Here is a 13,783-nt window from a genome sequence, read left to right as displayed (position 1 = left end):
CGGTCCGTAGGATAGTGTCTAACTCTAATATCTCCGCCGAAAGGATTTTTACATTTCTAAATGTCGAGATACCTTAGACACATGTTTAATTAGCTATACTCTCTGTGAATATTGAGGTTTATTGACCACGATTAGTCAATATATTAGAATATATGCGCACTATGTAATTACAGGATGATTTAATGTCGAAACGCACCCGACTCAGAACCCCTACCGCGCGCGCCTGTACTGTGAATGTAATTACTGGCCGCAATTTACGAGTGGTACATGTATGCCATTGTATACAGGCCGGGCGCGGTAGGGGGTTCGGATTTGGGTGGTTCAAACATTTATATCTTAATTCAACTTCTAATGAATATCTGATGGGCACCCTCTAATAGTGAATCAATAATATAGTTGACTGCCCATAAGCCACTTTGCATAACGTTTGAGACTTTTGTCACCTGTAAAAACGATTCGCCTATGTTGCAACCTAAGGTGACCTGACGTCTGCAGGGTTGTGAGAGTAACGATGTGACGATCAGCGCCTCTAGCGGCAATCTTCTTGTGCACGGCATAGCCCTTGGTGGTCTTATTCACTGCCCCAAACGGAAATTTTGTCGCCAAAACGCCACCCAGCTGCGAAAATCACGTGTTGCTTCCATCAATAAACTACAACTAATATTGAACTTGAAATCGAATGTTAGACTCTTAGAGATGCACAAAATTTTACATCAGAAAATTTTGCACATGCCGACACCTGTTCAGAATTATCTTTGCAAAAGAACGCCTGTGCGTGGCCGCGATCGTTTCCGTATCGAGAGCAACGACAATGACAACGCACGCACGAACCAACCGGCAAGGTTTTTCTGCCCGCTTTCAGGCGAACACCTACGAGAAGTACTGGCCGTTCTACCAGCAGTACGGCGGCAAGCCGTTCCCGGCCGAGCATCTGACAGATAATGCTTAACGGCGGAGATCGAGGAGTTCTGCAGCATTCTGCGCCACGAAGGCGTTGTCGTACGCCGGGCCCGAACCCACGATCGGGACTGCAGCAGCATACGAGGACGACCGACATTCAGATCGCGCAGTAGGTGGCGACACCGCTGCCGAGGGCGGCCAGGTGGTGGGCTGGGGAGAGGTGGGGCGGTTACTTAGAGGTAGGGCCGCGGCAACTTTATGGCGATGGTAGAGTCTTTTGTAGCCTTTAAGCGACGGGGTAATTAGGTAGATTTAGGGCCGCGGGTAGCCTTAGGTAACTTTAGGGCGACGGTATAGCTTAGTAGACATAGGGCGACGGTTAGCCTTAGATGTAGCTTAGGGTGACGGGTAGGCTTAGTAACTTTAGGGCGACGGTAGCTTAGGTAGCTTTAGAACGTTGACGGAGTTAGTGCTTAGGTAGACTTAATAGGGCGACGGTAGCTTTAGGTAGACTTTAGCGCACGTAGCCCCACACCCCCCTAGGTAGACTTTAGGGCGGCCGGTTAGCTTAAGAGTATACTTTAGGCGATGTAGCTTAGGTTGACATAACGGCAGAGAGTAACTTGGGTAGACTTGATAGGTAGGACAGGACGGTGTGACGGTAAGTCTAGCTTAGGTAGACTTTAGGGGCGCGGTAGCTAGGTAGACTAGAGGCGGACGGTAGCTTAGGTAGACGATAGAGCGACGATTTTTAAGCCTCCTAGGTAGACTGCTACGGGCGCGGGGCTTAGTCGTAGACGTAATAGACAGCGACGGTGCTTAGGTAGACTTACCTAGGGGCGACGCGTGCTTAGCGTAGACTTTCTAGGCGACGGTAGCTTAGGTAGACTTTTAGTGGCGACGCGTTAGCTTAGGTAGACTTTAGAGGCAACGGTGCTTAGGTAGACTGTATATGGCGACGTTAGCCTTAGGTAGACTTGGAGAGGCGACGTAGCCTTAGGATAGACTTTAGAGAGACGAATAACTTAAGGATTGACGTTAGTGACCGATACTTAGCGATTACTTATAGGGGGGGCGTAGACGATAACTATAGGTAGACTTTTAGTGTGGACGATAACTTGGTCAGACTTATAGGGGTGCACCTGGTGAGACTTTAGGGCGACGGTATAAGACCTTAGTAGACTATATAGCGACGTAGCTTAGCGTAGCCTTTTAGGGCGATGATAACTTAGGTAGACTTAGCGGGACGATAACTGTAGGTTGACTTAGCTAGGCCTCGAAATAACAGGTGACTTTAGACCGGTGACGCATAATTGAGGTAGACTTTAGGTGACGAAACTTTTAGGTAACTTTAGTATAGGGGTGACGATAAACATTAGGTTGACTTTAGGGCGACGGTAGCTTAGTAGACTTATGGGGCACGCGTAGCTTAGGTAGACTTTAGGGGACGTGATTAGGTAGACTTATAGGCGACGGTAGCTTAGTAGCTTCTACGGCGACGTTTTAAGCCTAGTAGACTTTATAGCGCGACGGTAGCTTATCGTATACTTTGACGGCGACGGTAGCTTAGGCTTACTTTATAGCGGTGACGAAACTTAGGTGACTTATAGGGCGGACGATAAACTTAGCGTAGACTTTAGGTGACGATAACTTCGGTAGACTTGTTACGAAGTTAGAATTTTTAGTTATTAGAATTTTAATAAGAAGTTCTAAAGAATTGTTTAGAAGTTATACGTCAAGACCAGACCAATACTGTCGAGACTAATTTCATCTACGGCGATGCCGTTAGGTCTCTACTCTGCGATGCCGAGGGACATCCTCCTCGTCGTCGGCAAGGAGATCATCGAGAGTCCGATGGCGTGGCGCTCACGCTTCTTCGAGTATCGCGCCTACCGCAACCTCATCAAGAGTACTCTCGAAGGGTGCCAAGTGGACGACGGCGCCAAGCCGCAGATGAGCGACGACCTGTACGACTGCGTATGTATTGTACGACGGACCCCCAAGCTATTGTTCTGATGTTTGTACGTGCGACCCGGTGGCGTGTATTTTTTACCGTACGCTAATGCGTAAAAATCGCCACCACACCATAGCACGGATATTTGGTACTATTGACACCGTATATAAAGATAGCCGAGTCGCGTTTAGAGTTAGTGTATAGGGTTAAGGGTTAAGTGACTGTTTGGTACTTTTTTAGGAAATAGGTGACTGATTTGATACTTGTGTGTGGCTGCAGCGCATGCGTTTACGCATTAGCGGTACGAGAAAAATAGAGGCGACCCGGTGCATGCGCAGCGACGGACACGGCACACTGTTACCTGTACGACAGGCGCTCCTGCATGCCTGAGCTAAGCTACTGTTATCTGTACGTACCACCCAGAGCTACTGTTCCGATGTTTGTACGCGCGAGCGCGCGTGGCGACGGACACGGGGAGCGAGGCTGCTCTGCTGTTTGTATATATGGCCGCGAGCGCGTAGCGACGGAGCGGCGCTGTTATGTTGTTTGTATGAGATGCGGGGCAAGCTGCTCCCCTAACCCTGATCCCAACCTTAACCCCAACCTCGACCCTAACCCCTAACACCAACCCCAACCCCAACAAGTGTTGCGCGCCGCTGTGTATTTTGTTACCGCATCGTAAAATGTAAAAACGTGCTTTCCGTGGAGGCACGCGCTTTGCGTGTTGCGCCTAGCGAAAGCGTCAAAAGAGTTAATAAGCATATGCCGACGATTTCATCCAAGGGTGCCATAAGTGTTTTTGCATCAGCGTGTGTAAGTTCGTCAGCGTGCGTAGCATTTATTGCACCGTTAAACTGTTGCATGGTGTAAAACTGTTGTAAAACCGTTAAACTGTTATACTGCCGTCGAGTTCGAACCTTCCCCGAGCGGACGGAAAGGTTTATAAAACGTGCCATAAATAGTGATGGGTACCGCCAAAATGTTTGTATTGCGATATATTATCTGTTGCTGCTATCAAGAAAAGCAGTGTAAAATATATAAATCATATAAATATTTTTGTGTTAAATAGATAAAAATAGAAAATATACACTCTGAATGTACGTCACACAGCCATTGGCCCTCTGAATGTACGTCACACAGCCATTAGGTTCTCATGAATGTCACACAGCACATGGACCCTCTGAATGTACGTCAACACCAGACCATCTGGGCTCGAATGTCACACAAAGGTCCGTCAGATACCTAGTTTATAAACCCATGATTTTTTAAAGCCAAATACTTTCTTCAATTGTGACAGAATATTCTGATTTGGTTTGGACAGTGGAAGCTGTTAGAGATGGACCCTACAACATAGTTCTGTATACAATTCCATTCAACTGTGGGTTTCTCGCCTTCTCTCTGTGAAATGTTATGCGATCCTCACTTTAACACCCGGTGCCATTATGTGTGTATCAGGAGCTCGAATAACGCGACGAGAAGGGCAAGGCAACTTTTCTTAGCATGTGAGAAATCTCGCCTCTAAATTTTTCTTTAAAGATGGAAGGACAGAAGCGCCATATTTAAAACGGCACAAAGGAAAACTCTAAAATGTTGAGAGAGCCGACAGCCCAACTTTTTGTAAAATAAAGGAAAACTCATAAACAAATTAGTACATCAATATCGTCTGCCTTTTAAGTGTACAAAAACACAATATTCCCCCCCATAGTAAGCTTACACCGTAACACCGCCGCCTATTCCCCCTTCTGTAATTGAAGTCAGTAACAAGACAATTTTTACATGCGCGCTAACAGGAGCGAATAATATTTGCATGCCCGGTTATTATTCCCTTCCTGCGACTATCGGTTTTATAGGCTCATCATTGCAACTACAGCACGCACGCGTTAAGTGTTATGGTTGACTCACTAAAAACGAAACTAGGCAGTAGATTAAGGACGACCGACGGCCAACTTACACAAAAGGCAAGGCAGGTGACTGCCGTCGAGTCGGGTTGGGAGTTTCAGGCAGTACGAGCCCAATTGATAGCGGCACCGACGGCAATGACCCGTCGCGTGGCCGTCGGTTCATTTCGAGCCCTTGTCCCTGTGTCTCTGTGTGTGTGTCTGTGTGCTCTGTCTGTGTGTCTCTGTCGTGATAGTGTCTGTGGTGGTCTGGTGAGTGTCTGATGTGTGTGTGGTCTGTGTGTCTGTGTGTGTCTCTGTGCTGTGGTGTGTCTGTGTCTAGTGTCTGTGTGTGCAGTGCTGTGCGAATGCGTGCGTGCGTGCGTGGCCGATCCTACGGCCCACAGTGCGCATGCGTGCGTGCTAATACACCGTGCGTCGCGTGCGTTGTGTGTGCATCTGTGTGTGTGCATGTGTGTGTGTGCGTGTGTGTGTGCGTGTGTGTGTGTGTGTGAGAATCGGTACGGCGAGAATTTGTACCACGATATACCGCTAATATGCGGTACGCGGCTATCTCGCGCGTAAATGTACAACGGCACGCGCCAAACGTGAACGGTAACCGCACGCGCCAAACGTGAACAGTAACCAGGGTGTTAACCAGAAAAAAACTGGGAGTCTCACCATCTGAGCGAAGCGAGGATGCTGCGAGCGCAAAGCGCCCTAGGGGGAAAAACTGACGATTTTATTTTCATGCAGGGGTAAAATGGGGCCGCCCTCATGCCGTCTCTATCAAATTTCATCCGTCTCATCCAAGAATAGGCCGTCTAAGACAGGTAGGCGGGTCTCTGGCTAACACACTGACAGTAACTGCACGCGCTGAACGTTTCTGTCGTCGCAGGATTACCCGATGAAGTCTGTCGCCGACAGACATTTGCTGGCGGAACAGGGCAAGTTTGTGACGACGGAGTTTGAACCGTGCTTCGATGCAGCCGACTTCATCAGGGCCGGGCGCGACATCTTCGCTCAGAGAAGCCAGGTATAGTTACTACCGACACACGGAGTTAAGCCGGGTTTACGCTATCGACTTTCAGTTGGAAAGTTGACAGGTTGATCAACTTTTCAACTGATCGATCGATAGTCAACAGTGTAAATGCAGTTGATGTCAACTCGTAGAGAGATTAGAACAATTCTATTTTCTCTACTGTTGGTCAGCGAGTTGATCAACTTTTCAACCAATCGACTGAAGGTCTACAGTGTAAGTGTGAAAGTTGAACGCTCAACTAGTCGAGAGATTAGAACACGTTTCTATTTTCTTAACTGTTGGTCAAGCGAGTTGATAAACTTTTTGCCATGCAGCCACTCAGATAATAGCAGTCAGGAGGTTTAATCTCATTGTGGGTGTTTTCTTTTTTCTTTTTCTTTGTCTTTTTACCAGATCTGATATACTCTATATGCTCGTCCACTGCTTCAAAGCTTCTTTTGCTATACACTGTCGCTGTTAATGTTGCAAAGCAGTGTGTTTCAAATCAATATGCTCTGTATACCAATTACAAGGCTGTATTATGCACAGCCATATAACAAATATATGTAAGCCCAAATATAAGTAGAAATTTATACAACAGCTTTTTTTACATGAGCTGCATGGGGCCCATTGTCAAAAGCTCACATGAGTATTAACTTTACCTTTATCTCATAGACGATTGACAGAAACATGATAACTTTACCTTTATCTCATAGACGATTGACAGAAACATGATAACTTTACCTTTATCTCATAGACGATTGACAGAAACATGATAACTTTACCTTTATCTCATAGACAATTGACAGAAACATGATAAAGTTACAAGTTTTTCACATGCAGCCTATAGAGGTCTGATCTACGGGGGGAAAAAAAGTCATAAATGTTACGACTAATTTTGTTTCTGTCGACGCGCATCTTCTTTTGAAAGTAAAGACGCCGCATTTCCACATTTCCATGTTACGATAATCCACAATCTATATTCACGGAGATACGTACGTGGCGACGGCATTTGCCAGGGGCCGGATTCGAAAAAGAAATGCGTACGATCATGTGCGTACGCACAAAATCTAGAACACCTCGCGCACAATGTAAGTTGGCATTGTGCCTGGGGTGTACTGTACGTACGTACGCACGCACATGTTACTGAATCCAGACTAAAGCAGCGTTGGCATATCAATAATCCATGAAAAGTGGGCGGAGCTTACTTTGAGCCAGCGGCGGCGAACCTTGCATTGTCTCGGCCAGGGTCTGTCTAACTCTTCCGTCTTTTTGGTCGCGTCGCAGGTGACGAACTTCATGGGAATCGAGTGGTTGCGCCGCCACCTGGCGCCGACCTACCGCGTGCACACGATCTCGTTCAAGGACCCGAATCCGATGCATATTGACGCGACGTTCAACATCATCGGTCCCGGTCTCGTCATCTCGAACCCCGACCGCCCGTGCAAAGGGCTACAGAGACAGCGCGATGAGATGTGTGCGGAAGAGAGCCGAGGCTGAGAAAGATTCTCACACACGCCGAAACCCATTGATGCGGATGGTGAGAGAGAGAGGGGAGGAAGGAGAGGGAGGGAGGGAGCGGAGAGCGAAGGGTGAGGGACACGGGAAGAAGGGGTCGAGGGAAGGAGAGGAGAGAGGGGGAGCGAGGAGGGGGAAGGGGAGATACAGCAGAGAGAGAGAAGATCGAGAATGTGTCGGCAAGAGAGCGCGCAATGGAAGATTGCTTCCACACCGCCCTCAGAGACCCTGTTGATGCTGTCGAATTCTCAAGCGAGCACAGGAGGAAGGGGAGGAAGGGACAGGGAGATAGGAGGCGGAGAGGCGGATACAGAGAGAGCAAAGAGACGACGAGACGGGGATAAAATGAGAGTCTCAGCAGATGGTAACCAGGGAGTGAGGGTAGGGAGAGGAGGAGGGAGCAGGGAGAGGGGGAGGCGAGGGAGAGGGAGAGGGAGCTGGGAAGATTCTCACACCGCCGAAACCTTGATGCCGGATAGCTGAGTAGAGACGAGGGGGAGGAAGGTAGATCGAGGCGGAGGGAGGGAGGGAGCAGTGAGGAGGGGAGGATACAAAGATGAAGAGACGAGACGGGGAGCAGGGAGGAAAGCAGCAACGAGTAGAGAGGAGGGAGGGAGCATGTTTCGGGGAAGGAGAGCGGCTGGAAAGATTCTCACCACCGCCGAAACCATGCATGCCGCGATGCGGTGAAGGAGGAGAGAAGGGGGGAGGAGAGAGGAGCGGAGAAGGAGAGGAGGAGGGCAGGAGCGACCAGCGGCAAGAGGAGGGAGATGGGGAGAGGGAGATGTTCGAGAGAGCGGCTGGAGATTCTCACACCCGCCTCGAAAGCCAAGTGGAGTGCCGCGGATGTGAGAGAGAGAGGCTGGAGGGAAGGCGACGGCAGGAGGGAGAGTAGTGTTGGACAGGGAGAGAGGGAATACGAGAGAAAGGAGGTACGAGGGAGGGGATAGTCAAGGCAACTAGAGGGCAACAGCGAGAGGAGGGGCACTGCGACGATTCTCAGCACCGCGCGGGAAACCCGAGATTGAGATGGGCGGGATGGTGCAGGGAGAGAAGAGCGCGGGAGGAAGGGGATAGAAAGAGAGAGGTGTAAGAAGAGAGAGACGCCCAGAGGAAAGAGGTAGAGAGAGAAGAGAGAGAGAGCGAGGAGCCGAGAGAGGGAGGGAGGGACCGGAGAGCGCGGGAGAGAGCAAAGAGAGACGAGGCAAGAGGAAGAGGGGGAGGGAGAAAGAAGGAAGAGAGAGAGGGAGAGAGGAAGGGCAATGAGAGAGAGAAGGGAGCGGAGAAGCGGAGAGGAGGAGGAGAGGAGGAGAGGGAAGAATGTTCGGAGATGAAGCCGGCTGGAGATTCTCAAAACTGCCAAACCATGATGCCAGACTGGTGAGGGAGGAGCAGGGAGGGAGAGGAGGAGGGTGGAGGGAGGCGGAAAGGGGGGGGGGGGAAGGACGGGCAGAGGAGGGAGGAAGAAGGAGGAAGGCGCGGAGGGAGATGTTCCGGCCGACGAGTCCGGCTGGCAAGATATCAGCACCCCGCAAACCCATGATGCGGATTGGTGAGAGAGAGCAGGGGGGAGGAGGCTAAGGGAGGGAGCACGGGGGGGAGGAGGAAAGGAGGGAGAGGAGGAGGGAGGAGGTGAGAGGAGGAAGGGGAGTGAGGGAGGAGGCGAGAGGTGAGGGAGATGTCTCGAGGAGAGCCCGGCTGGAAGATTCTCACACTTGCCGAAACCCCATGATGGCGGATGGTGAGAGAGAGGAGGGGAGGAGAAGGGAGGGAGGGGCAGGAGGAGAGAGAGAGAGAGAGAGGGGAGAGGAGGGAGAGGAGGAGGGAGAGAGGGCAGAGAGGGAGAGGGGGAGGCGAAGCGAGGGAGGAGATGAGAGAGAGAGAGAGTCGGGGAGGAAGCGAAAGGGGAGGCAGTGAGGCAGAAGATGGCGTGCAACGTTCGGAGAGTGAGAGTGCGGATGCGCGCGTACGGCAGATCACTATTCCTGCTCCCCTGATAACCTACCTTCTTAAGTATATTGTGAGACAAAAGCCGTGAGTCGCAACTTAAATCATGATTTTACACGTCAACTTCCTCGCTCTTTAACTTCTTCACCACTCACACACCTACCCACATAGATGGTCTCACACACGCCCCCTGAGTCTACAGTCTCACAACACTAACCCCTGTACCTCACACTACGACCCACTTGATGTCTCACACACGCCCCTGATTCTCACACACGCCCCTGATTCTCACACACGCCCCTGATTCTTTCTTCTTCCTCCCCGCAGAGCACCCGCTGTGGATGTCGTCCAAGTGGCTGTCGATGAACGTTCTCATGTTGGACGAGAAGCGAGTCGTCGTCGAGGCGCAGGAGACGAGCACGCAGCAGTTCTTCCGCGAGCACGGACTCACGCCGGTCCCCGTCAGCCTCCGACACGCAAACTCGCTCGGCGGCGGCGCCCACTGCTGGACGTGCGACGTGCGTCGCCGCGGCAACCTCGAGTCTTACTTCTAAGGTCGCCGTGGCAACCTCGAATCTTGCTTCTAAGGTTGTTGGGTCGCCACAGAGCTAATTCTAAGGTCGTGGCGTCACCGTCGAGTCTTTCTTCTAAGGTCGTGGGGTCACACTTGAGTCTTACTTCTAAGGTCGAGTCTTACTTCTAAGGTAGTGGGGTTGTGGGGTCACACTTGAGTCTTACTTTTAAGGTAGCGGGGTCGCAGTGTCACACCTAATTCTTACTTTTAAGGTAGTGGTGTCGTGGGGTCACATTTGAGTCGTACTTCTAAGGTCGCAGTGTCACACTTGAGTTTCACTTCTAAGGTAGTGGGGTCGCAGTGTCACACTTGAGTCTTACTTCTAAGGTTCTAAGGTAGTGGGGTAGTGGGATCACACTTAAGTCTTATTATCAAGGTCGCAAGGTCACCCTGTGGTCACATCCGTGAGACACATGGGTTACAGGGTTTCCTGAGACATGCGTCATACAGGTCCTTGAGACACATGAGTTACAGGGACTCCTGATATGCATTGGATATAGGAATTCCTGAGAGATATGGGTTATCCCCCCCTCAAGGCACGTGGGTCAAAGCCTCCCTGAGACGCATGGGTTATAGGGTTCTCTAAGAAGCATGTACGTTTTCGTGTGAACTTCTTACAATTTCCTAGTTGCATTTTTCATGTTTACTACTTACGGGCGTTGCGGATGCGAGAAGAGGTTGTGGGTAAAAAGTATTCACTTGGTCAGTGTCTAGAGAGATTTCCGGTCCTTTTGGCAGATCGATTGAGGAATTATTGTTCTGGGATGTTTTGTTCGGTGTAAGTTTACAGTTTTATTGCATTTTATGCAATAGCAATAACAGAGTTGGTGTGCGCAAGGTGATTATAGGGATATCGTTTTTATTTCTCCACGATGCGTAGGAGGTTCTCCCTCCGTATGGAACACCTTCCAGAAGAGCAGATGTTAATTTGTGCTTCATAGACATTTTCAACTATGTGCACAGTGCTCTGGCCACCTATCCCATAAACATGCACAACTGCCAAATGTAATGTAATCGATCTATCTATGTAAACACCTAAATGCTATACCGTTGTAAACGTCACAATGATATTGCTATGAATTGTACACTAATCTTGTATGAGGGATGTTATTTGCACACTGATTGTACACTCACTGTGTGAGTGTTTGTGTGTGCTCGCGCTCTCTTAAAGATAAGCATGCATGCATAGTTACAGTTCGTCCGTTCACGGTTGGTGGTGACCAAGTAAATGCCAAGTGACAACTTTACTAGGACCTCATTCATAACTTGCCAGGCGTTTGAAACTTCAGTTGGTGTCTTCCGACAAACAAAAACACTGATTGGACTTTGGTGCGCAAAGCGAGCTTTTACAGTGTTTTTCTCGCGTTGACTTCTATAGGCATTCCAAGATTCAGGTTTTAGTAGATGGCGTTTCTTCGCCACTCAAAGATGAATTCGGGATCAATTTATTGTCAGTGTTACGAAGTTGTTGTGAATCGAATGTACTGTTATCATTATGAAGCCCATTTATATGCACAACATCTATTGTGATTGCTTGGCTAAAGCTCGCGTCGTTGTATGCCCATCGATGGCATGCTGGATAAAATACTGTGCAGGGCTGAATAGTACTGGTGGAACCTACACCTTGATGTTACCGCATGTATTTTTTAAGTTACCGTATTGTATGGAACCGCCTGGTGTAGCCAAAGTGATAAAGCACATAACGTAGAACTATCTCTCTCTATATACTTACGTTGGACTCGCAACTGGTCACAATTCGGTGACCTGGTACGGAACGAACGTATTTATTTAACGGTAATGATGTCGTCAGATAGATCGTAGATTTGTCGACTTGACTGTTATGGGAAAGCTGACAAGTAGAGAGACGCGTATGTAATTAAATGCCTGTCATGTTTATTCGGAGAATGCGATAAAAGAGTATGTCTCAACGAGAACACACCGTGACTCTGGGAGCTTTCTTTTTTGTTTGTCGGCTTTGGAAGCCAGTTGGTTTATGATAGAACCAGTTTACGTAGTAGCAAGGGCCATTATAGTTTACGAGTCTGTTATGGGCCCTTGATGGTTTTATCTCCCGTTCTCTAATTAAGAGCTGCAGCTAGGCTGTTCGCCGTATCTATATAAATTTTTTCTCTGTGTCTTTAACAGTCGGAATACCTGAGTAATTGTTACTATCCAAGCAGCTATTATAAGCATTGCATGGTGATCTAGGTTATGCGATTGCAGTTCCACTACTAATGAAAGCACGGCCGTGAGCGTTATATAGTAGCATGTAAAACTCAGCAATACATATAAACATGTGCAAAACAAAACACTGCTCTTGTGTAATTAAGTCTTCTGCGCCATGTTTTGTCATTCGCGCGGTTCTTCATGACGTCATTATCTTCGTGCAATTTTCTTTCCTTGTCGTTGCCGTATGTCATCAAAAATGTAACATCACACATTGTAATTACATCACATAATCATCGCGATTATGCAAATTTCTGGCTATTACCAGCATTATCTATGTTGTACAGTTTCGTAAACTAATCGTAGTGAGACACGCCCCTCGATTGATGAGAAAGAAAAAGAATTTTATGAATTAACCATTAACCATTTTCCACCTTTTCTCTTCCACATGCTCCTTGTCTGACTTCTTTATTCTAAAATCGCATCGGGCCAGTCCTCCCCTGGGGCACATTCAACTGTTGCTCCAAGCTCCGTCAACAAATACTAGGTTAATTGACACGAGCAAAGAGAAAACATCGTCGCCTACATTCTTCGCGACAGCTATAGCTTTTTATTTTTATTTATTTATTTAGGCAATTATCCATCATATACAATACATAGCATACTATTACAATAAAATTCTGAATTCATAAAATTGGATAACTACCAAGGATATATACACGAAAAGCATGACAAGCACACTTATTTACATTGTGGTCCTTAATAGCTACATGCTAGCGCCCCCACTCCTCCCCCACTCCTCCCCCACAGTACCCGTGAGCAATACTTTCTATGCTACACTCGGCGTCGGAAATCTTATAAGAAAGATATCACCTAAAAATATAAACCTAAGTAAAAGCAAGATATCGGTTTGTACTACCGGCAAATTCGTTGCCGTTTGGGTGAGAAATTCGCCTCGTCTGCCACTCGCCCTACGGCTTATTAGCTGGGCAGATAGGATCGTGTACATATGTCTCCCGTTTGTTATCCACGCTGCAATCCACGCTTGTTCACTCTGCAAACATCGGTCGTGGCTAGCTGGAGCCTTCGGGCGCTTACTTAAACGCAAGGCCAACATATTGATTCCCGTTGGCACTGACTGACGTCGTCACTCACAAGCCCTGCTGAAATTTACAGTAGTTTCGAGTGGAGGAGAATGGCACGGAGGAATACATGCGTGTCTACTATATATGTTATCAAGAGCTAATAAATACCTATTAAATACCTATTAAATACCTAATAAATACCTATTAAATACCTATAGGTATTTATTAGCTGTTGATGTTATTTCTATGGTTTCCGTCTAACCGTCGGTATGTAACGAGGCGATGTGGGGGTTAATGCATAAAACCGCTCCTTAATTGTGCGTTTTTACTGAGGTACTGTCAAAGATTTTTTTAAATTTTAGCATGCGAGTTGGAAGATGAAGTAATCGTCCCAGCATGCAATGATCTGCTACAGTCATGTCGTCGTAATTGGGTTATCGAGCAGATATGTCTGTCCATTGGACGTCGTCTCGGCGACCTTCGTTTGTCGAAAGATGTCGAGTAGATACTGTAATGATGATGACATATTATGGTGCCGCCCGCGTATGCGTGTTATGCGTATGGGTGTGTGTGCGTGCGTGCGTGTGTGTGTGCGTGCGTGCGTGCGTGTGTGTGCGTGCGTGCGTGTGTGTGTGCTGCTATACTACACGGTTACACAATACAGTATCGTGTTGTAGTTTTCTTCGGGTTGGCATGTTGTCACATTCAGCCCGTCGCGTGTGGTTGCTGCTAGACGCCTTC

The 13,783-nt window shown here is 48.2% G+C and overlaps 1 protein-coding gene across 1 annotated transcript in view; it reads left to right on the top strand.

Annotated features, from left to right (window-relative positions):
* Positions 1-12,100, top strand: part of LOC106812836 (glycine amidinotransferase, mitochondrial-like) — a 22,583-nt gene extending 10,483 nt beyond the window's left edge. The window contains 6 exon segments of the mRNA XM_014816817.1: positions 863-943; positions 946-1,069; positions 2,690-2,877; positions 5,630-5,767; positions 7,040-7,292; positions 9,545-12,100. Of these exon segments, the coding sequence (XP_014672303.1) occupies positions 863-943; positions 946-1,069; positions 2,690-2,877; positions 5,630-5,767; positions 7,040-7,292; positions 9,545-9,771 (1,011 nt within the window). The 3' untranslated portion in view covers positions 9,772-12,100.
* Positions 12,101-13,783: the final 1,683 nt, after the last annotated feature.

Source organism: Priapulus caudatus, unplaced genomic scaffold (genome assembly GCF_000485595.1).
Source record: "Priapulus caudatus unplaced genomic scaffold, Priapulus_caudatus-5.0.1 Scaffold692, whole genome shotgun sequence".
NCBI lineage: Eukaryota > Metazoa > Priapulida > Priapulimorpha > Priapulimorphida > Priapulidae > Priapulus > Priapulus caudatus.
Note: the sequence above shows the minus strand (reverse complement) of the source record. Positions and strands in the feature narration are given on the sequence as shown.